The following is a 22,807-nucleotide window of genomic DNA, read 5'->3' as shown; positions in this document are numbered from 1 at the left end:
TCAGAAGGAGGCCCGGTTCAGAGAAATTCTTTAGGGTCAAGCCTGGAACAGCAACTGGACTCCTCTGGAGGCTTTCTGTAGTCTCTACAGCCTCTGCCAAAGTGATTTCCATGTTCAGAATCTACCATTCTCCTTTGGACACGGACAATGGCTTCATCTTTCTTACCATCCACCCCCTGCAATGAACCCCAGTCTCCTCTCAAAAACCTAACCCTGTTCCAGAAATCCAGACTAGAAAGCCAAAAGTCCAAGGGAAGCAGGGGAGGATGATGAGGGCTGCCAGCGGACACTCATGGTGCTCGGGTTACGTCTCAGACGCTCTGTCCTAGACTACATCAGTCCTGCTGGGTCTGACCGTATCGGGAGAAAGAAGACCAGCTCAAGACGAGGAAGCAGGGACAGGTGTTGTCAATGGCACATGCTGCCTCTCAGCTGAGCGCATGATGCTATTTCTCCTCCCCAGATGTCCTGCCATCTGCAGGCCTTACCGGGTATACTTCTGTTCTCAAGGTCTACAAGGAACTTCAGACTCGGCGCTCCGCCATGTCTAACTCCACTTTCACATGCTCTAGGCCTCGTGGTGCTTGCCTTCTTCATTATTAGCGCCCCCTTGGGAAGGTGCTATTCTTGGAAGGAATTTCACATTCTTACACCACAGGAAGCTAGCCCAAGTTGTAGCTGCTTCAGATCTCTGCAAAGAGCCCTGTGCACTGGTAACTTTTAGTCCGCTAGAAATAAATTTATCAAAGAAATACTCATATATATGAAGAGGGACAGACAATTGCCATAAAAAACATGTCTTCCTGTCATCCCCAATAATCCTCCCAAGTAGAACCAGGAAGAACGAATGTGCTATACAGTCAAACAACCAACATTTTAAGCCCGTGTTGGGGGGCCTGGTTTTGGTCTGACTTTAAAGAAAGAAAATTGGGAATTTTATTTTTAATCAGAAATTAACAAGTCGGTGGTAGTCCATACAGAAGAAAACCTTAGAAACATATTATTGAGAAATAATACTTATCCATCCTTCTGAGAATTGTGCTTTACCATCCACGGAAATTAAAGCCTTGTGCTATTCTACAGAAACCCAAAAGTGTGTTAACAAGGGAAAGCACACATCCTTGTAAGACTCCCATAGTAATCAGACATCAAGGAAAGGTAGTATGCAAGACCCTGGTGACTTCAGTTTTCCCCAGTATTTCCAAGATCAAAAGAATATCTCTATTCGACCAACCTGACACCCCACAGGCCCCAACCCCCCCACTGGGGGACTAAGCAAATTCCTTGGTTTCTCATGGCATGACTATGGGCTAAAATGATGTAAGAGTAACAGCAAACAGGGGTGTCCCCCTGCGCCAACCCTCTAATCAGTTTCAAAGTATGTTTTGTTGGTTCTCACTGACGCCACTCAAAGGAACTGGTCACTTGTGGTCTCAAAAGTTTGACAACAAATTGTGTGATTAAATTCCTTAAACACGTCTGTCCATTCCTAATCCTCTTTGGCCAACATCCCTTTCAGAGAAAAATCGCAGCACTCCATGGTGCCTGATTTATATTTCATTTCGAGAACAGGAAGTAAAGGGATTAAAGTTAAGGATTAAAACACTTACTCTTTACTGCATTTTTTTTTCTCCTCCCGAATGGCTTCCCGGTTGCTATGGCTACTGTTCACTGGTCCTTAGCCCTGAATGTGCACGTCTTTGCATTAATAAAATATTTTAAGTGAGACTTCACGGGAAAACAATAGGGCGAGTAGTTTAAGTTCAATTGCTCTTGGAAGAAGAAGCTAACATTTTTTAAAAAACATCTTCTTTGTCTTTTTTTTTTAAAGATTTTATTTATTTATTCATGAGAGACAGAGAGAGAGAGGCAGAGGGAGAAGCAGGCTCCCAAGGAGCAGAGAGCCCGATGCGGGACTCGATCCCAGGACCCTGGGATCATGACCTGAGCCGAAGGCAGACGCTTAACCATCTGAGCCACCCAGGTGCCCTTTCTTTGTCTTTTTATTGGTCTCCTCAAGATTGAAGCTTGAGCTGGAAGACAGCACAGAGACCATCTAAAGCCGTGCAGCACGAAAGCAGAATTACGCGGCAGGGGCGCAAGAAGGTGACTCTGACATGGTGGGTCGGTCCCGACTTTACAAACCAGTGTGTGTAGGAAGTCGCAAGATCCCTGGGAATTTCTCAAATGTTGCAACACCACAGAACATTTAAAAGGCACAAGAATGCACATAGATGGGGGTGTTGCAATTCCACATTGCAAATACCAGCCAGGAAATGAAAAACTGGGGCTTTTAACCACCACAAATTTCAGTTAGGCAGAGCAGCGTAAATACCACTGCTTTGTAGCCTCGTCCCTGGTGTTCGGGCGGCAGCATCTGCACAGGAGAGTGGTCCCCAGAGGCGACAGCACGAGCAGCATGTGCTCCCAGGGCTGAAGACACAGCTGATGCTGGGCTGGGCGTCCAGGAGGGAGGGTGACAGTGACAAGTGAGCAAACACAACTGCGTTTGAGTTGCTCCTTTAAAAATACTCCCCTGACATTCCTTTAAGAATGTACTGCCCACATTCCTTTAAAAAGCCAAGGAAATCTAAGGAGATGGGATAGGAAAACTCCATTTTAAGATCTATTCTTAAAGTCCAATAGCAGGATGGGCTCTAGGATAAACCACGGAATGTTTTTCTCTGCCCTGACATCCAGTAGTTTCAAACGATTCCTTTATCCCCCCCGAGACCCTCTTGAAACTACCTCCCCGAAGTCCAAATATCCTCATCATTTCTCACTTCCTCTGATCCATGACCCACAGAGGACAGACAGAGATGCTACTTGAAAACCTGTCATTCAAGCCATATTGATATATTAATGGGAGTGAAGGGACTGTTGCATTGCTGTTGCCATGTAACAAAACAAAATTATACAGGGGTCTTCTGGAGACAATCCCCTAACTGAATAGAAGACTGCAGTGCTGATGCTTCTGAGCACTGTAATACAGGCTAGAGGAAGGGATAATTTAAGTACAGGTGAGCAGCTCCCAAATCAAACCATGAGATAAACGGTGTTGCCCGTGGATAGGTCTGTAGGGTCTGAAACGAACTTGGATGGAAACGGTCAGAGTTATATGCAGACCCACAAGGTATAGAATCGTGTCCTTCCCAACGCCCATGTTCCTTCTCTCCTGGCTTCAGTCTTTTCTTTCAGAAAACACTTGTACTCAGGGATAATCCTGATGGTGTAGGGCCATGCCAGGGTTCTGCTGTTCTTGCACATTTGCAATCAAGAGGGGGCAATAGGAACCCACCGTTGAGAGGCAATTCTCCCTGAGTCTCTCAGGTTTGTCCACGTCTTGGGAGCAGAGGCACTGACTGCCTTTCTGGACTATCTTTCTCAGGATGTTTCCACATTCAACAGCCTTGGAAAACTGACCAGGATCATCTCTCCCTCCCAAGCCAAAGGTTAGGCATGCTTTCATCCATTATAAAAGATTTGGGTTCCCTATGCTCAGAATTTCCCTCGTGTAACACAGTCCACTGAGTGTGCAAATGCTGCCTGGACCTCTTTGTGTTACCTTAAGGACCTGCACAAGAAAATGATAATACTCTGGCTACCGCTATGAGAAGCTCCGAGTAACAAGCTCTCCTTTTGTCTTCCGCCAGCACCCATTAAACTGGAGCCGGTTAACTTACTGGCACCCAGGGTCAAATTTCAGAGCCCTTACAGTTCCTGCCACCTACAGAGCCATCTCTAGCTGTGCAGGACACTGGACAAAATATTTTTGCAGGGTTCCTGTCTTTATAATCCATTCGAGTCACCCCAAGTCAGTATGTCTACATCACATTAGAGGTCCAATCTCAAGTGATTCAGCTAAAGAAACAGTGTACTGGCCATCTGCTCACCAGGGCACTCTCCTGGAATTAGGGTCTGCCTACAGGGCTCTAGAATGATCGCATAGCCGTGTGTCCCAGGACTCATTTGGGCACCTAGGCGATCCCACATATGGGGGAGAGGGTGGAAGGGAGCCCTGAAGGAGAGAAATGGAGGCTGGCACCCTTATGGGTACCAGTGTGGGCTCAGGGCTGCCCACCTGGATGGTCCTGCTGGCCCAACCACCAATAGTAAGATTGAGAGAATTTTGAGGCAGGTACTGCCAAACATGAGGGCCCTAGGGGCAGGGTCTCCATTGGGGGCCAGGCCACCATCTTCTAACAGAGGGCTGCTCTAGAGCTCCCGAAAATGATCCTCCCAGCAACAACCTCTTGACGAGCTACAGAATTTCCCGTGGTGGGAATGCACACAGCCCAGAGTAAAAACACTAGCGTCAAAGGAGCACTGATGGTTGAGTCAGAAACTCTCAGCTGGGGTATAGTTCTCCGGCGCCTGAGTGTGCTTCGTAAAGTCACTTAGCTTCTTGGAGCCTTAGGTCTTTGAACTCTCAGATGGGGTTACAATAATAACTGTGGAACCGCTGGGAAGATTCAAGAGGTGAACAGCCATACAAATGCCCAGTAAACCGTACTACCCACGCGTTTGGCAGCTACTATTTCTTTTACCATTTCCTTTAAACCCTTATTCCATTAAGGGAAGAAAATAAAAATGGGTAATTCTACCTATAATTCTATCTATTAGGTCATTACTGCATGGTTTTTTTAGAGAGAGAGACAGCACATGGGCGCAAGTGGGGTGGGGGCAGAGAGAGAGAATTCCAAGCAGGCTCCAGGCTCAGCATGGACATGGATCCCAGAGATCATGACCCAAGTGGAAATCAAGGGTCTGAGCCTCAACCGACGGAGCCACCCAGGTGCCCCTGCATGTTTTTTTTTTTTAAAGAATTTATTTATTTATTTGAGAGAGAGAGAGAGAGAGAGCGTGAGTGGGGGGTGGGGCAGAGGGAGAAAGAGAATCTCAAGCAGACTCCGTGCCCAGCGCAAAGCACAATGCAGGGCTCCATCTCTCGACCCTAAGGATCAAGACCTGAGCCTAAACCAGGAGTCTGAAGCTTAACTGACTGAGCCACTCATCCACCCCATTACTACATGTTTTAAATGCCAGCTTGCTGCTTCTTGCTATCGCTGATGGTTGAAAAGCTAGAACTAGTACTGAGTTTGTGAGTGTCTGGCTGTGTTAAGGTCTCTGGTCAGTTTCAATCTTAACATCCTGATAGGGGAGGGGGCTCATAATCGGGGTGGACGTGGGAGGTGGGGAAAACAGGAAGCATTAGGTTCTTCTGCTGATTTATGCCATGATTTGAGCACCTTAATATGTCTGAGTCTTTATGACCTGGGAATTGGGGAACTTGTACATATTCTTCCATATAAAAGAACAAGATTATCTTAAAAAAAAAAAAAGCAATCCTTGATTGCTATTCTGAATACACAGAAATGAAATCTGATTTTTGTATTTGTTTATGTACAGATGAGGAAATGCCAAGGATGTCCTTTGCACTACCATCTCAAAATACAATTTATTCAAAGTCGACAGTGGGTAAATAGTACCCAAATTCCTACAGCCAGGGCTTGTGGGCTAGGTTAGCCCAAAGCTACTGTGATATAGAGCTTCTTGTCTGACGTGTTCTGCCACTTCTTGACCTGTTTTCCCTACTGATCTTCCTTTTTCAGAGCCCAGTGATGTCCTTGCAAATACCGAGTAAGGAAAACTCCTCATGTCAGTGGTTGTTACTATTCACTACTGAGTAAAAAGAATAAAAACAGAGGGGCCCCATAATATGTTTATATATGATAGAAAACTATATGGAAAGATACACACTGGGGTTAAGCAAGTCTATCACAACTCTGCTACTACCTGGCTTTTATACTTCCCATAGGTAAGAGTGCCAAATGGGAAATATTAGAAAAATAATTGCCGGAAGTAGGGCGGGAGAGGAGTAAAGCCTCACAAAGGAGAGAAAGTAGCCAGAGAGCTCAGCTAGCTAGTTAGGGAATGCAAAGTTCTAAGGTTATCAGAAACTCTGCTCCCAAAAACACTTGTGAATATGGTTATAAAAGTAAGCTTTGAGAAGGTACCAAGAGATAAGGCCCCAAAAATGGAGAAAGAGAAATCCATGCCTCAAATGTCAACAGGGCAAAAAAAAAAAAAAGATAAAGCCTAGAAATGCCACTGAGCACCAGAATCCTTAAAAGTCATGGTTGGAAAGATTCTAGAAAGAATTACAGGTTGGTGAGCAGTTCAGAAGGAGGGATGGAATACTGAGCACAACCAGAGAATCCTTATTTCCTTTTTTGATGCCATTATGTGAAAGCGGCAAATATAATGAGGCTAGAATTCAACAGGATATTGAGCGAAATCTCTCATGGTAGCATTTTGGACAAGACTGAGAATCCTGGAGCTGATGACAGCCCAACTGGATGCAGTCAAGAATCTTGATTAATGGAAATAGGCCAGCCTAACTAATTGCCTTGTCTCCTTTCACCCTAAATCCCTAATTCATCCCCCACATTATCACCATAATTATAATCATGGATCTGACCACAGTCTATGTTTAAACATCTTAGCGTGGCACAGAAGGCCTGTTAACATCAGTTCCCCTGTCAACTTTCTCAACCTGAATGCTTGCCTCAACAGCCAATAAATGACACGCGGGTCTCACATGACCCTAGCTGACACTATTCCGTGGCATGAACAAAATGGAAAGAATAGGGAGGAACGCGATCCATATGCTAAAAGATCTGGAAGCTGGGTAATAAGAAAAAATTGCAGGGAACTAGAGAGATTAGCGCAGAATCTCTCCGTACATCAGCGGGGTCGTGAATGGGAAAGAAGCCTCCTCGGAAGACAGAATAGGGCTCACCTGTGGGTGTTCCAGGGAGAAGGTAAGTTTTTGAGCTACCAAAAAAAATGTAAAGAATGTTTGGGCATATGAGGTTTATTAAATAACAACAAAAAAGAGATTGTATTCATTGTCAGAAAGCTTAAGATTTCATGAAGAGGCTTTATGAATATCTTTTGGGACTTTCTAAATGTGATTGCCCGTGCTGGAGGATGTGATTACATTTAAAGACGCTTATAATTCTGACGGACTACAGCTGTGCCCACAGCTGACCCCATGGAGGGGCAGCGTAGCAGGCACCCATCCCGAAAAGCCACTCAGGGAAAACCTCTTTGGATTCCAGTTAGAAGAGCACCCCTACAGAGTATAGTCTCCTAACAGTTAACTCAAGAGTTCGTCTGTACTCGACAAACAGCGGAAAGCGTGAGCATTTAAGATGTCACATGGCACTTTGCTAGAGTTTATAAAGACGGCTCTGGATTGTCGGGTGGGAGAATAATCTTTTGCCAAAACGTTCTATGGAATGCCAAGACTGCAAACAGTATGTCAAGACTTAACAGACAGCTTTGCATTAGGTCGTATTAACGAGCTCGGGTGCACATTTCTGTAGGTCTTTTGCATGTAGAGAAACAGCATACCACCTTTTGGCATCGTTACTTGGCTCCCTCTCTGCTTCGAAACTTTCTCTTTTCTCGGAAACAAACTAAAGAGAGTACAAGTAGTAATAAAACAATGTATCCTGATTCTAAAGCCCAAAAGAATAAAATGGGGTGCTCTATACAATATGGCTCTGAAATGTCAAAGCATTAAAGGTGGCAAAATAAGACCCTTTCTTTATTATCCCTACGACCACAATCACCATTAAGCCATCTGAATTACAGGGATTGGATTCCACTCGATGAACCACTCAGGTGGAGCCTTGCAGAAGGCTCAAACATCGACTTGTCAGGTTCCCTAACTTCTCAGGCCAGGCTGCAACTAAACCAGGCGGGGCATGAAAAATCTCTGCTCCACTTAGATAATTTTTCGCTTTTTTTTTTTTTAAAGATTTTATTTATTTATTTGACACAGAGAGAGCGAGATAGTGAGGGAGAGAAAGCACAAGCAGGGGGAGCGGCAGGCAGAGGGAGAGGGAGAGGGAGAAGCAGACTCCCCGCTAAGCAGGGAGCCCGATGCGGGGCTCGATCCCAGGACCCTGGGATCATGACCTGAGCCGAAGGCAGATGCTTAACGACTGAGCCACCCAGGTGCCCTTTCTTTTTTTTTTTTTAAAGATTTTATTTATTTATCTGACAGAGAGAGACATAGTGAGAGAGGGAACACAAGCAGGGGGAGTGGGAGAGGGAGAAGCAGGCTCCCCGCTGAGCAGGGAGCCTGATGCGGGGCTCGATTCCAGGACCCTGGGATCATGACCTGAGCCGAAGGCAGCCAATTAACTGACTGAGCCACCCAGGCGCCCCATAATTTTTCGCTTCTTGACCCCTCTCCTCAAAGCCAGTTTCCTCAGCAGCAGCCGTTTCCTCTGTACCGTCACACCTTTTACCATTAACTCCCACCCCCGCGGCCACAGCTCCCCATTCCAAGGCTTGAGCTACACCGATGTCTGCAACAAGCACTGTGCTTATGTTTTCTCACTAGTAACTACGACAAGCCTACGGGCTTGCTGCTACTATCTCCAATTCACAAAGGAGAGCCTGAAGCTGAGACGTTAAATAACTCATTCATTAAACCTGGTGACGTCGGGCTTTGAATCCAGGTCCAGGACGCAGAGGTCCATGCGTAGACAGGAGAAATGTGCAGATAACTCACACAAGAGTAAATGAAATAGTAAATCATTCTAAGAATAAGGAATAATAAAGAATAATGAGAAGTCTTCTGTCAGTTTAGAAAAGGTAGTCGGGAAACAACCAAGGTCTAAAGTGGGCATGAAAGCAAAACTCCTCGGCTTGAAATCTCCAACCCTCCATTTCTCACTCATGTAACAATATCTATCGGCAAGCTGACAAATGGCAGAGATTTCCAACCCAGAGATACAAATTCTCTGGATGAAAATAGACATCAGGACAGTCAGCTTGTCTGGTCAAGATTTTAAAACATGTACACCTGACTACAAATGTGTTTCTTGTGTGAGGAAAAAGCAAGGTGGATAATATAAACAATTTACAATTATGTCATGACCTCACAGTTTCCAGGTATCGTTTTTAAATAGCTAAAATCTCTTTGAGGGAAAAACAAATTAATGGAGGAGTCTGGAGTAGAGAAAATGGACTAAAATTTCAACAATCACCTGTCTTCTCTCTTAGAAACTTTTTTTTAGGATTTATTTTGGGGGGGGTGGGGGGGAGAGAGAGAGAAAAAGAGAGAGAGTGTGGGGAGAGAGTATTCTCAAGCAGACTCCCTGCCGAGTGCAGAGTCAGATTCCAGGACCCTGAGATCATGGCCTGTGCCAAAATCAAGAGTCGGCCACTTAACCAACTGAGCCACCCAGGCACCCCTCTTACAAACTCTTAATAGACAACATGATGTAATTCTTGTAGTAATCTCTAACCTTTATTGGGCATGTATAATGTGGCAGGCAGCACGCTAAGTGTTTTTCGGTCATTATTTCATTTAGTATGACTTAAACACACTATTAACATTGTGTGATATAAAATAGGACAATAATGACTGATTTAAAAGTCAACATATTATAAGAAACTTATATGATCCTGTAAACTCTCTGATATATAATGCAAAATGTTTGTACAAAGTATCTGCTTATTTGCATGAAGTATAATCCCCTTTTACTCTCTTAGCAGTGTCTGTAAATTAGTTGGCATGAACATATTTGCTTTGAACAAAGGCTTAAATACAAAGGGTTAGGACCAGGTATATCCAACAATTAACTTCCTTCTGTTTTCCTAGTGAGCCATCAGTTTGCACTAATATGAATCACACTTTGAGGTGCACCATACCCCGTTTTCATGTGGTTAGTGTCGCCTTCGAATAAAGTAACCTCAGTTGAATCTTAACATAAAGGACTCTAGTTTTTGGGTGTGATGGTTATTTTCCTGTGTCCCCTTGGCTAGGCTCTTGTCCCCAGTTACATAATAAGACACTGATCTAGGTATTGCTGTGAAGGTATTTTTTAGATGTGATTAGTGTCTACAGTCAGCTGATTTTTAAGGAAAGGAGATTATCCTTGATAATCTGAGTGGACCTGATCCAATTAATTGATAGGCCTTAAGAGCAGGACTGAGGTTTCGCTGAGGAAGAAGACGCTCCTCCCCGGGACTGTTCACCCAATCCCGAAGCTAGGAACTCTGGCACCATCTTGACTCTTCCCTTCCACTCACCCCTGGCATTCAGTCCACCATTACTTCCTGTTCACTCACTTTCATCCCAACTGCCCGCTAGCCCTCGTCCAGGACTCTGTTACATCTCGTCCAAGTACACATCCTCCTAACTGGTACACATACTTCCAGTCTATTCCTACCCCACATTTCTGTTTGCCGTCTGTGCAATCAGCCCACCCCTTGTCAAAATCCAGCTAGACATCTCTGAATGCCTCAAGGGAGAGGAGTGTATCTTACCATTTTTTTTTTTTTTTACACCCAAGCACTTAGCAGACTATCAGATACATGGTAAATGTCAGGTAAGTAGGAGGCAATCTTCCAGGGCATGTGAAGCATAGATTCTTCTTAGGTGGGCAGAATCTTTTTGGGTATTACAATGAAAGCCAGGTGAAACAGTCACTAGGGGTCCTGCATTTCTTTTAGCTCAGTCTTTCTTCTTTTCTTTCTTAAACTTTGTTTCTTTTATATTGAGTTGTACTTGATATACAAAGACCTGCATGTATTTAATGTATACAATTTGATTTGGACATATGCACATAGCCACGATACGATTACCATAGTCAACTTAACAGATACGTGCAGCGCTTCCCAGGGTTTCCTTATGTCCTGTGGTGGGGTTGTTTTGTTTATTTGTTTTGTTTGTCATCAGAGGCTCTTAATTTTGGAGAGTCAGTGAAATCTCTAGAGCCTCTACCTAGAAAATACATTTTGCATATAATTTCTGGGATTTCATGAGTTTCCTGAAATCCATCCAGCTGTGGAGCCCCCCCCACTTTATGGTCCGTGGAGCCCAGGTTAATAACCCCTGAATAGAACCAAGTATCACAGGTTCAAATTTCTTTTTAATGCCCTTTGGTTTGGGTCTCAGCTTCCTTTCTCTTGTTTGGATCTTTCTTGCACCATCATCCAAGCATCCACACGACCCGGAAAGACTGGCTATCGTAATCACGGAACCATGACTCCACCCACAAGACTATTCAGTTCTCGGGGAAGGAAATTATTTGCAAAGACATTGTCATCCCGTTGTCATTCACATACTGCCCTGGATTGCAGGTATGTGATAGAACAATGGCTTCTGCTGAAATAGGTCCCCCTTCACCTCTGAGGCCCTGTATTTGCCTTTCAAGCTAGCTGTGAAGATGGGAAATGGAAAAAAACTAGGGCATGTAACTTAAGCTAAGTCACAAAACAATTCATGGCACTGCTTAAAAGAGGCCGTAGCTTCTGACATCCAATCCAAACACTGCTCTAAGACACAACCACCTGCCCAGGGTCCACCAGGAAAAATTTTTACGTTAGGCTTATCCAGGCCCTGGCGTGAAGTCACCCTGAAAATAAATCTTTGCTGCTCAGAGAGCCAAGATACAAACAAAATGGGAAAATATTTCCCATGGATATCACAGGCAAAGCTCAAAGGGAAGACCGAGAGAACTAGCAGAGGGAGTGGTGACCGCTCGAGGGATGAGAAGACTTTAAGGACAGAGATGAAGCGCGGAGCCCAGGAAGATCTGTGTTTAGCTGTGTCATGATGTTTTAGGACATATATTTAGGCAGCAGAGAGTCGGAGCTAAATGCTTTTATTCCAAAACCATTTTCATCAAGAATTCACAAAATCTAATAAGAGAAAGGGAATGAGAAGCTTAGAAGGCTTCTGTCAATCAATCAAAAAAGCAATTACCTAGGCACTGTTTCCATAGGCTAGCTGTGCTAGGCACCGTACAGCCCGAACTGCTTATTAAAGCACCTGCCAGAGGGTCCTCATGCCTTACATGGCTGGCCAGAGCTGTGCCAAACAACCCCGTTTTTTGCCCTCAGTCAGAATTTTCAGGGAGAATAGAAATTAAAACTACTTTGCCACGTATGACAAGGTGTTGTAAAGTCATCGAGGACAATATAAAAACCCACGGATCTCCTCTTTGCTTTCAAATGACAGAACCCAAGACTTCACTCCTTAAGAATGTCTGTCATTTGCAAAGGAACTCTCAGATGCCATGTTCCAGAAGCATTCTATATGTGAGACTTGATCACAACACTTCTCCAATCATACTGAAAGCACGTAAGTCCGTGTGTCTTGCTGGAATGTCATCTTCAGGAGGGCAAGTTCAGGTCGTGTTTCTAAACTCAGAGCTGCTGCAGGGCCTGCCCTATGCTGATGGCTCAGCGAATGGCAAATGCTGACCGTCGGGAGTCATTTTCTTGGGTGGGAGACGAAAGCTATGCGTTTCACTGTCTAGCGCCCAGTCTTTCTAATGCCACTGTGATGGAGGACGCGCTGACAAACCACGCAAGGAGAACAGCTAACGTGACCCTGACATCTGCTGCTATATCTTACTGTGCCACCTTCTTCTAGAAGAAGTTCAAACAGGAAGGCACAGTGGTTTTCTTTAAGTAGTCCCCATGCCCAGCGTGGGGCTTAAACTCATGACCCCGAGATCAAGAGTCTCCTGCTCCACCGACTGAGCCAGCCAGGTGCCCCCAACTACAGTATTTCAATGTACACGGTACTTTTTTAAAATTGTGCACTGATGCATTTTTCTCATTTCCAGAGTGGTTATTCAGATGTGCTCCTGACCGTCTCCCCTCAGTAGGTCCTTCTCTGTAACCTCCGTATCAACCCCCACACTGTTTCCTTGCCTGCATTTATGCTACTTATTTTCTGTTGACCTCTTTATTGTTGTTGGGTTTCATCAAGACAACACGTCTCTATGGAGACAGAAAATATGCATCTGTCTTACACCCACTTGCACGACTGGGTCTAGCCCAGGGCCTGGCACCCAGTGGGTGCTTAAATAAATATTTGTTAGATGAAATAAATGAAATTATGTGAGATTATTTCTCAAGGAATTTACTAGAAGAGTAGTTTGTTGAGATGCTCTAGAGGAAAAAGATGATTTCATATGTCTCCAGCTCTGAGAATTCTTGCAAGAAAAAAACCTTGAATATTATTTAGCTCTGCATTTCCCAAACATATATGACAACAACAAACTTTTTAAAAGGAATATCTCATAACATCCTGTGGGATGTGTTCCAAAGAACACACTTTGGGCAACACTGCTCTAAGACTTACAAAAAGACCCTGGGCCTCTAGGCCTGCTAGCTAGGACGTATTTTTCTGTATTCACAAGGCTGAAGACAGGTTTTCTGCTCTCTCCAGAAAGGAAGAGAAGTTTTTCCTCACCAACTGCTTACTTTATAAGCAAGTGACCCCACCCCTCCACTTCCCACACCCCGTAGGGATTCTCAAGCCCTTCCTAACAGCTACAGCACCATTGCTCTCCAAAGCAGAGCCGCAGTCACTTCCCTAAACTGGAAGCCTCCACGTGGCTGGTCTCAACTTCAAATCAGTGCTATGAGTCGAACGTTAAATTTATTAAATTTAAGATGATTTCTCTTTATCGCTTAAGCTGAATTAATTAACATCACTACTTTGGGCCACAATCATTTGCCTTATAAAAGCACATCCAGCGCCTTTCTCAAAATCAGTTACCCTCAACTGAGGCATCAGGACATTCGGGCAGAACAGTATGGCCCACCGTCGTTTTGAGGAGACAGAGAGAAGCATTCTGCCACCAACGGTCATTAAAGGATAGAAGTTGGTGAATGACTCACTTACAAAAAAAAAAAAAAACCATGTTAGTGCCATTTCAACATCACAGAAGCATCACTCCTCCAACAGGATTTCCAATGTGATTTTTGGCATGTGAGAGGAAGGGGGCGGCTAGTTCATCCTGAAATCATGCGTCCATGATCTGTGCCTGTGACTGACGTTCCATGAAGAGTCCGAGTGAGAGAAGGCGGGGGGAGAGAGAGAGGGAAGAAAGGAGGGAGGAAGAAGGAACGAGAAAAAGGAAAGTCACCATCTGGGAAGACCTCTGATTGTGTGGCCCCCTGTGCAGGCCTCTTGTGCAGATGACACCAGAAAACAACCGGGAGGAAAGTGAGAGCCTCAGCAGCTCCTCTAATCGGTGCGTCCATGTAGGGGAACTAGAACCTTCTTTGGAAGATTCTAACAAGGGCACAAAGCAAGGTGAGCTCTGCGGTACTTAATGAAATTGTTTACAGCTTTGAGGCAAGATGGGGTGGTGGTGGCTCTGAACAGAGTCCACGAACCCCTAGTTCTACCAGAAGAGGTGCGTTGCCTAAGTTGCTCTGTCTTAGCCAGACAGCGACCCAGAGCTGCCCCTTAAGCAGGAAAGAGAAGTGCATGTTGCATTCGTGCAGGTTCCGAATGCTGTGCTGGGTTTATCACAGCCTGGTTGAGGCTGCGACCCATCAACCAGGGAGGGTCAGAGGTGATTGTAAACAGTTCACAAATCACAGCCAGAGTCTGGCACCTTTGGGGAGCTGTGAAATGGACGAAAGACGCATGCCGTCTCTAACTTTTGGCCCGGCATTCTTTTGCATTCGCTTTCAAAAGTCCCTTTCGATAACAAACCAGAGTTGAAGGGAACCCCACCCCCCACCACCACCATCACCACTTATGGGCATTTCCACGATGCAAATGAAAAGTTCTGATAAAGCTCACAGCCTTGAGAGAAATTTCAAGTGGCTTATTGCCTTAGTTTTCTCTTATTTCGCCACTCATTATCAGGCAGACCTGAAGGACAGAGTCTGCCTTTTGCTCTGCAGGCTAAGTTCTCTTCTCGCCCAAGACCATAGCTGGTGACTTGAGTATCTCGTGACTCACTTATCCGTGTAGCCCTCTCTTTAATGGACTCAAGATCTGTAAGGCACATTCAGTGCAAGAAGACTGTACACCAGCTGATTGAATGTGTGGGTGTGCACACAGTAGGCAAAGAGAAAAGTTACTTTCTGCATGCAGTGAGCCAAATTACCCCAATTCCTTTGCAAAAGAGCTTTTCCCCCCTTCTTCTTCTTTCTTTCTTTCCATAGCTTGAATAATATTTAGCTAAGCTTTCAGGTCTTTGGTTTTTCAGTAGGATCCAACAGGTGTGGGGAAGGGCCATCTGCCCATGGCCAGGGCATCATTCATAAGGACTCTGCCTCTCCTGATAAACATCTGTCTTACGGCTGAGGGTGCCTTGTCGCTGGCCCAGATTTCAGAGTGGGGCCTCATAAAGCTGGCAACGTTAAGACCAAAATAATGTCATTTAGTGTCTAGGGGGAGGTTAAAAAGAGGATTAGAGGAAAGCAGGCAGGCAGGGTATATTAAACGAGTCCATGACTAACAGGGTGTGACAGAAAAGGGTTTTATTCTTTTCAACAAAACAATTCCCTAGGGCTGGGACCATTACTCCACTGTGCCTTTATCACCTTGGAATTTTTATGGTTATTTTTGATGAATTCACATTTTTGTAAAGGCTTTTTTGAAATGATGCCAGTTTTCAATTTTTAATTAAAGTCGTAAATAATCTTAATTCTGCCTTAAAAGGTTTATTGTTTCTTACTTCTTCTTCTTCTTCTTCTTCTTCTTTTTTTTTATTATTGCTGCCAGGAAATATTTCAAATACCAAGCACTGATGTGAGTTAGCAATTAGAATCTCTCCAAGGTCTAGTAACAACATTGTACCATGTAAATATTACACGCCAGCACAAGGTCTGAAAATGGGGATTGACTGATTTTAGGTTTATGCGCACAGCTTCTCTGGGGAGTGGCATTTCTTCTTTTTATTGGATGGAGCAACTTTCATTGTTTTAATTTTCGCAGATTAATTTATCACTGATTCATAACAGATTTTTAAAATCTTCAGATTTAAAAGACTGGTTAAAATTTGGAGAGCAAACCTGGTAAACTTGTCCCTAAGGTATGGGCAATAAAAGGCAGCCACATCCAGCTCACCCATTTGTAAGAAACAGGGTGCACATCAAAAGCAAAATCACTGCAGACACAGCACCTCATTTTCTGGAAGACAAAATTAAGAGAATACTGCAATATTCGATATTAGGTTATAATATTGCTCCTGGAAAGTATATCCTTGCTACCTAGCCTGACTGTTGAAGGCTGTCTGCAAATTGTCTTTAAAAGATTTTATTTTATTTGAGAGAGAGAGCACAAGAGGGGATAGGGTCAGAAGGAGAAGCAGACTCCCCGCCGAGCGGGGAGCCCGATGCAGGACTCGATCCGGAGACTCCGGGATCATGACCTGGGCCGAAGGCAGTCGCTCAACCAACTGAGCCACCCAGGCGCCCTGCAAATTGTCTTTAAATTTCTATTTTGTAGTCTTGGGGTCTGATTTTCTTTTTTTAAATTTGTGCTTCAAGAATCTTTCACACAATCAAAACTATTCCTCCTTTATATAGAGGCTGAGACACACCGCGTTTGAACAATGGAAACCAATTAATTAATAATCCCTGAAAATATCTCATTCTGTTTCCATACTTATTGTCAACCCAGGTTACCTTCTTTTTTTTTTTTTTTTAAGATTTTTATTTATTTATTTATTTGAGAGAGACAGAGATAGCGACAGAGAGCACGAGCAGGGAGGAGAGGGAGAAGCAGGGCTCCCGCTGAGCAGAGAGCCCGATGTGGGGCTCGATCCCACAACCCTGGGATCATGACCTGAGCCGAAGGCAGATGCTTAACCAACTGAGCCACCCAGGCGCCCCCCAGGTTACCTTCTTATGTGGAATATCGTACTGTTGCTTATTTGCCGGCATGTGGGACCTGCATTCTCCCCTGTCCAAGGCAGGTGTTTTTCTCAGTGAAGGTGTTCCCAATCTGATAATGGATTTGCTATTATGGTAAAACTTCATACATTTCAGACAACTTAGGGGATGAATGGTCAGATTTAGGAGAAAAAACCCTCAAGAGTTTTGATTCTGTTTTGTTTTATTTTTGTTCTTTAAGCAAAGATAACTTACCACATCAAGTTCATAAGATACACACACAGAGATACTGACAAAAGCCATTAGGTGGTGGTCCTGCCGACATAGTGAACAGGATGCAACCCTGGTGTTATTTTAAAAAGATTAAGTATCCTTCTTAAAATTTTATTTATATTATTAATTCACTTAGCAGTTCCTTTGCTCTTCTTCAATATAGGAATATATTTAGTCCATGTTGACTGATCATCTGTTGATAATGATCATCTGGTATCAGTTTACTGTACTCCAATAAAAGAAACTTAATTGTATTTATAGAGGAAAAAATGATTTTAACAGTTGACTTACAAGAGTGGGTTTGTATGCAATTAAGATTATCCATCAAATCCTTCCGACTGGGCATTTTTCTCATTCACAGGGAAGAGGTCAAATTCTTTCCGTATATGAGCCCTCAACTGGCATTATGCTAACACCTCTCAAGGAAGAAAAAGCTCAAGTAAAAAAAAAAAAAGAAAGACTACACAGCATTTCCCCACATAAAAGTGTTAAATCCCCATAAACCATGAAAGAATGCACGATTCTAGTTCAGTAGAAGTGCTGGTGACCTGAAAACCATGGCCATGGGGTTCAATCACATCATGGGCTTAAATCACTTGACATAGTTGAATCTTAAATTTTCCTTACTTTTGTTACGAAGGGCCCTTACATGAATTGGTACCATCTCGACACAAAGGAAACATTCAAAAAGCTAAGGTCAGCTCAGTGTGTTTGTGTTTTTCTTCCATGGTCAGAAGGTACTTGTTGGTCCAAAAACTTACAAACTCAGTTATTGGGAAATGCCTTGAAAGGTAATAAGCTCCTCAGCTCTCAAGGTGGGGAGGCACAACGTGGCCAACTACCTGCTGGAGATTTTACGAGGTCAAGAGAGAGAGAGTCAGGTGGGTTGGCTGGTTGATCTTTTAACATTTCTTCCAAATCCAAGACACTATGCTTTCTTTTTTTTTAAAGATTTTATTTATTTGAGGGAGAATGAGAGAGAGCACATGAGAGGGGGGAGGGTCAGAGGGAGAAGCAGACTCCCTGCTGAGCAGGGAGCCCGATGCGGGACTCGATCCCGGGACTCCAGGATCATGACCTGAGCCGAAGGCAGTCGCTTAACCAACTGAGCCACCCAGGTGCCCGACACTATGCTTTCTATGTATTTTGAAAGATGCATTAATTCCTCAGTGATGTCAAAGTAATCTTAGGTTCAATTCCTTTCTCAAATTTCCATACACAGTACCTATTAAGAAACGTGTTTTTTTTTTCTAAGCTTAAAGGGAGGGATGCTCTATACTTATCCTAGAGATACACCTACCTTCTCCATCAGAACTAAAATGGTTTTAGCCAATTGATATTTTATGAAAAAGCACTTATCTCCAGAAAGGGTTTTTGTTGTGCTGTTTTTCCCAGTTCAATTTTCTTTAGCTATGTGGACGTAATTTCCATAAAAGCCTTGTGTCACTCTCCAGTTTAGGTGACTTCCGCTAATTTTCTCTGTTTCTTATTATACAATCCCTCCCCAGAAATTCATATCTGGTTAGAGCAGCTATGCAAACCACTGCACTGCTATTACTTCGTGGGAGACGCCCCTCTCCTCAAAGCGTCTAATGCATGTCACAACTTGAGAAGTAGAAGAATTCCAATGCCCTGCACAAGGTCCCAGTACCGCAAGAGTAACTTAAATGTGCTTTTCCTGGCTGGATAAATTCTCTTTTAAAATTACCTTTTTCCTTGCTTGTTGATCTTTGGAAGAATGTGCCTTCACATGCTTTCGTAGGGAACTTGGGTCTGTGTAGCGTTTGGTACATCCTGGAATTTGACAAGCATAAGGTTTCTAAATAAGAAAGAAAAAAAGAAACCAGTTGTAGTTAAATCATAAAGGTAACCGGGGAAGATTTACTCAGACTACGGACTTCAGAGCATGAACTGTTACCAACTGACTGAGGTGAAATGCTGGTTAACACTTGTGCATTTTAATTAGAAAGCCCAGTAAGTTTGGCATCAAGGCCAAGAGGAGGGCAAACTTTCAAGAAACAAGGAGACATCTTTAAGGGTGCACTCTCCCCACAAAACTCTTGTGGCATTTTTGGATGTGGACATTACTAGTAAGCATCTCTAGTCATACTTACAGTTATGTTCCCCTGAAAACAATCTTTGGCACTGTCAGAAACTAGGCAACACATATTCTTTAAGAGTTCAGGTATAAAGAAGCTGCAGAAAAGTCCAGAAAAGACTGGGAATGTTTCAGAGGAAACCTGATTCAGAAAGAGAGAAGGAGAGATTTAAAAGGGAATATTAGTGGAAAGTGAGTGAGAGACAGTAGGTTTTTCAAACAACAGGCACATGAAAATTCAGCCAGAGGAATGTTAATATTATTATAGGGGTTACAGGTTTAGAGGAGTCCTGATACTCAGCCTGTGTTATATGTCTAAGCCCTTGGCTGGGTGCACTGAAAACATTGGGCTACTTCAATTTCCCCATGCTCCTGATAGATGTGAGGTGTGGAGCCTCAGGCTGAGTCTAGAATCTTTTTAATTTATGCGTCCCTGGTGATTGGTCTATAATAATTAGGAATCAGTGAATGGGAGCACTACCCATCAATTCAAACTGGAGCACCTATTCCTACAGTAATAACAAAATGCAGAGCAACATATACGTGGATTACATTATTTGCCTTATTTATGATTCACTTTTTTGTTTTTACCATTTTTGATTCCAACCACAAGGTGAAGTCATGAATATGTAATTTAGTTTGACACACCCTATATGAATTCTAAGTGTGATGTGTCTGTTCCTTGACTGACTGACTGACTGACTGAATCACAACAGGTCTCACGGTTTCGTGGGGTGCTGGGCACTGCGTTACACATAAGAAATCTAACCACAAACAGTGGATGAACCAGGCTCTCAATATCTCAGTTTTTGCAAACGGTCGGCCAGTATGGGTGGAAGCCCCTCGCCCATGAGTTTCCATTGGGTAAACAAAGGTTTTCTTTCAGCTGGGACTCTTTCCTGGGTTCACAGGCTTTCTCACATTGGCCTTCCCTATCCTGCCCTGGCTTTAGGGGAGCAACTCGATAATATCTTTATCAGCAGTCATGTTGTGACCACATAAACTCACACTTTGAGCCCTCGGGGAGATGTGGCATGTAAAAAAACCTTCAGGAATATTAACGTGTTACATAAATCAATACCATTATTATTACTATGGTCGGTACTATTTGGGTTGACGAGACAAGAAATGAGTAATATGATTTTGTATTTGATTTGAGATGTTCTCGGAGAAGGCTTGAATACTCACCATTCCTCCCAGCTGGCTTCCCTCTCTCCCCTGCTGTCAGCCCCCTGGGGTCAGTATGCCAAAACAGCAATGTCAGGAGCTGGTTCAAGGGCTACTGGGGTACTGGTATTTTTACTTCAGATTACTGAAACTTTAAATGGCACCTACACCTTATCAAACTATATTTCCCATGTGCACTGTAAAATCATTCCCCCTGTTTAGATATCAAGATGCTAATAGAGAAATCAGTCAATAAAACTTTTCAGGGTTAGAATTATGAACTCGGTAATGCTTGCGGGAAAATCATTTTCCTATAAGTAAAGAATCCATTGAGTTGAAGAAAGATACTTTATCCAAAATTCTGACAGCATTAGCATAAAGGAGTGCTTAATGAAAGGAAATGGGGGCCTGAATTTAAATAACACATTCTTCAAGCAGCTAGAGTTTGCTTTTTAAAACAAATGTTTAATTTTTACGTGACTTTAAAAGAGCTTACCAATTCATTTAATGCAATAAAAATTTAAACAGGAGGGCAGGTTTGCATCTTAAAGGAAGAACGATGGTTTTAAAGGATTTAATAGAGTGGTGCTTAAAAAAAAATAAAAGTAGCTGGGTTTTAAAAAGCTACTGCATTGAACTGAATCATGAAATTATTATCTGTGGTAGCTTTCCTCAAAAGTTTTAAAAAGTGATTTTAAAAAAAAAAAAATTCCAAAATGATTTTAGAAAATGCTCGTAGTCTGATTAGCTAAAATTAGCTCCAAGTAAAGAAGGGTATTGTAGAGCCGAAACACTTAGGCTCACAATAGTTCTTTCAAACTACAGATAACTAGCTAGAGTAGAGGCAATTTCTCAAGACAATCTTGTCTCGTGAATGTTCATTCTTCCATGATAAAGTTTAATGACAAATTGGAAAATTTATTAGATTCTACCAAGACCATTTTAGACATACAAAATAGGGCATTTTAACATAATTTATTCTTTTTTCCTATTTCTACCTTTTAAAAAATCCTGCTATTCACCAAATTTATTCATTTCATATTCTATTCTGTTGGTCCTAAAATCACTGAATTCAATTCAGCTAGAGCAGAAAGGGGCTATCCTCTGCCCATATTGCTCTAATTATATTTTAACTATTTACTAGGCAAACCATCACATTTATGTATATTAGGAGATAATTCTGTTTCGAAAGGTTATGTGACATATAGCTAAAATGACTTCTATCAATATGACTAATAGAGACTAATATAAAATTTAATAAATATGTCAACTATAACATCAGAAGAATCTTAAATATGTATGAGAAGGTGTGTAGAAATAACAGTATCTTTTCAAAATTCAAATTCTAGTGTAGTTTAATAATAGACATCGGAATGTTAACACTGAAAAAGTACTGTCATGAATACATTATTTGCAAGAATGGGGGATAAGAGATCTGTGATGTGTATAATACATTTATCCTGATGGCTTTGTTAAGTGGAGAGAAAGAGCACACCATCTACCTGGCCTCGTGGAAGGAAAATGGCATCAAAACTTGAGAAATGCAAAGGAGGACGATCAACATTAACAGAAAACAGAAGAGTCTTAGGAAAGGAGCAAAATGTGACCACACGAAGAGAGTTAAGGTGTAATGATGAAAACCCCCTGTTCTCATAGGGGTTATGTCAGTGGACGTGGGGCTGTTAACACACGGGAAGGGGGGAGACATAATGAAACTGAACCCCAGGGAAAGATCTGCTGGTTCCTTTTAGATGGCCTGAAGGTGAAAATGCCAGGTGGTTTCTAAAGCAAAAGGCCAGATTCACACTCGGTAACCACGCCAGCCCCAAAGTTCTTATGTCAAAAAACAGAACCAGGGTAAGGTGGGGGGCGGGGAAGAAAAACCACTTCCTATTTCTAGCAATAGTATATATTATCTATTTTCGCATACCTTGATATTTAAATACTTATTTTTTAATGCCCAGTCCCTGGTAGTCATTCTCTGTCCTCCAATCTACTATGTGACAGCCCGTGACCCACTCTGCTTTGTACAGAGGCAATCAAGGAACCCCTCTGTCTCGGGCAGTTGTAATACTTCGGATAACTTGTCACGGTAGAAAATAAGGAAAGAGCCAAACAGGGCCCCTTGTGGACCTTCACCAAGCTTCCACTGCTGCCCTTGGCACTGTCCCTATAACCTGCAGACCGTGAAGCAAACCCCTTCACCAGCCCACACTCAAACGGGCACTCCCTCACCCCGGGGCTTGGGACTGGAAGTCGGAAGCTCCTGCCCTCTTACAGTGTCCAGATGTGTCCTCTGGTGCTTGGCGCGGTCGCTGGAGTTGCTGAACGCCTTCTGACAGCCCGGATGCTGGCACAGATATGGCTTCTCGCCCGTGTGGCTCCGCAAGTGAATCTTGAGATTCTCAAGCCTGGAAAAGGCCTTCTTGCAACCTTCAAACTGCAGAAACAGAAAACGAGTTTTGGTTGTTGAGAAGGAGCTTGAGGGCGCCTGGGTGGCTCAGTTGGTTGGGCGACTGCCTTCGGCTCAGGTCATGATCCCGGAGTCCCGGGATCGAGTCCCGCATCGGGCTCCCTGCTCGGCGG

General features: G+C 43.3%; 1 protein-coding gene across 6 annotated transcripts in view; it reads right to left on the bottom strand.

The window, feature by feature from the left end:
* Positions 1–22,807, bottom strand: part of GLIS3 (GLIS family zinc finger 3) — a 445,030-nt gene that overhangs the window by 77,954 nt on the left and 344,269 nt on the right. For all 6 annotated transcript variants that reach the window (XM_081802770.1, XM_081802769.1, XM_081802771.1 and 3 more), the window contains 2 exons: positions 22,500–22,661; positions 18,665–18,775 (listed from right to left, as the gene is read on the bottom strand). In XM_081802770.1, the coding sequence (XP_081658896.1) occupies positions 18,665–18,775; positions 22,500–22,661 (273 nt within the window). The remainder of the gene's footprint in view (positions 1–18,664; positions 18,776–22,499; positions 22,662–22,807) is intronic.

This window comes from Leptonychotes weddellii, chromosome 14 (genome assembly GCF_054177405.1).
Source record: "Leptonychotes weddellii isolate Sample4059 chromosome 14, ASM5417740v2, whole genome shotgun sequence".
Taxonomy (NCBI): Eukaryota; Metazoa; Chordata; class Mammalia; order Carnivora; family Phocidae; genus Leptonychotes; species Leptonychotes weddellii.
Note: the sequence above shows the minus strand (reverse complement) of the source record. Positions and strands in the feature narration are given on the sequence as shown.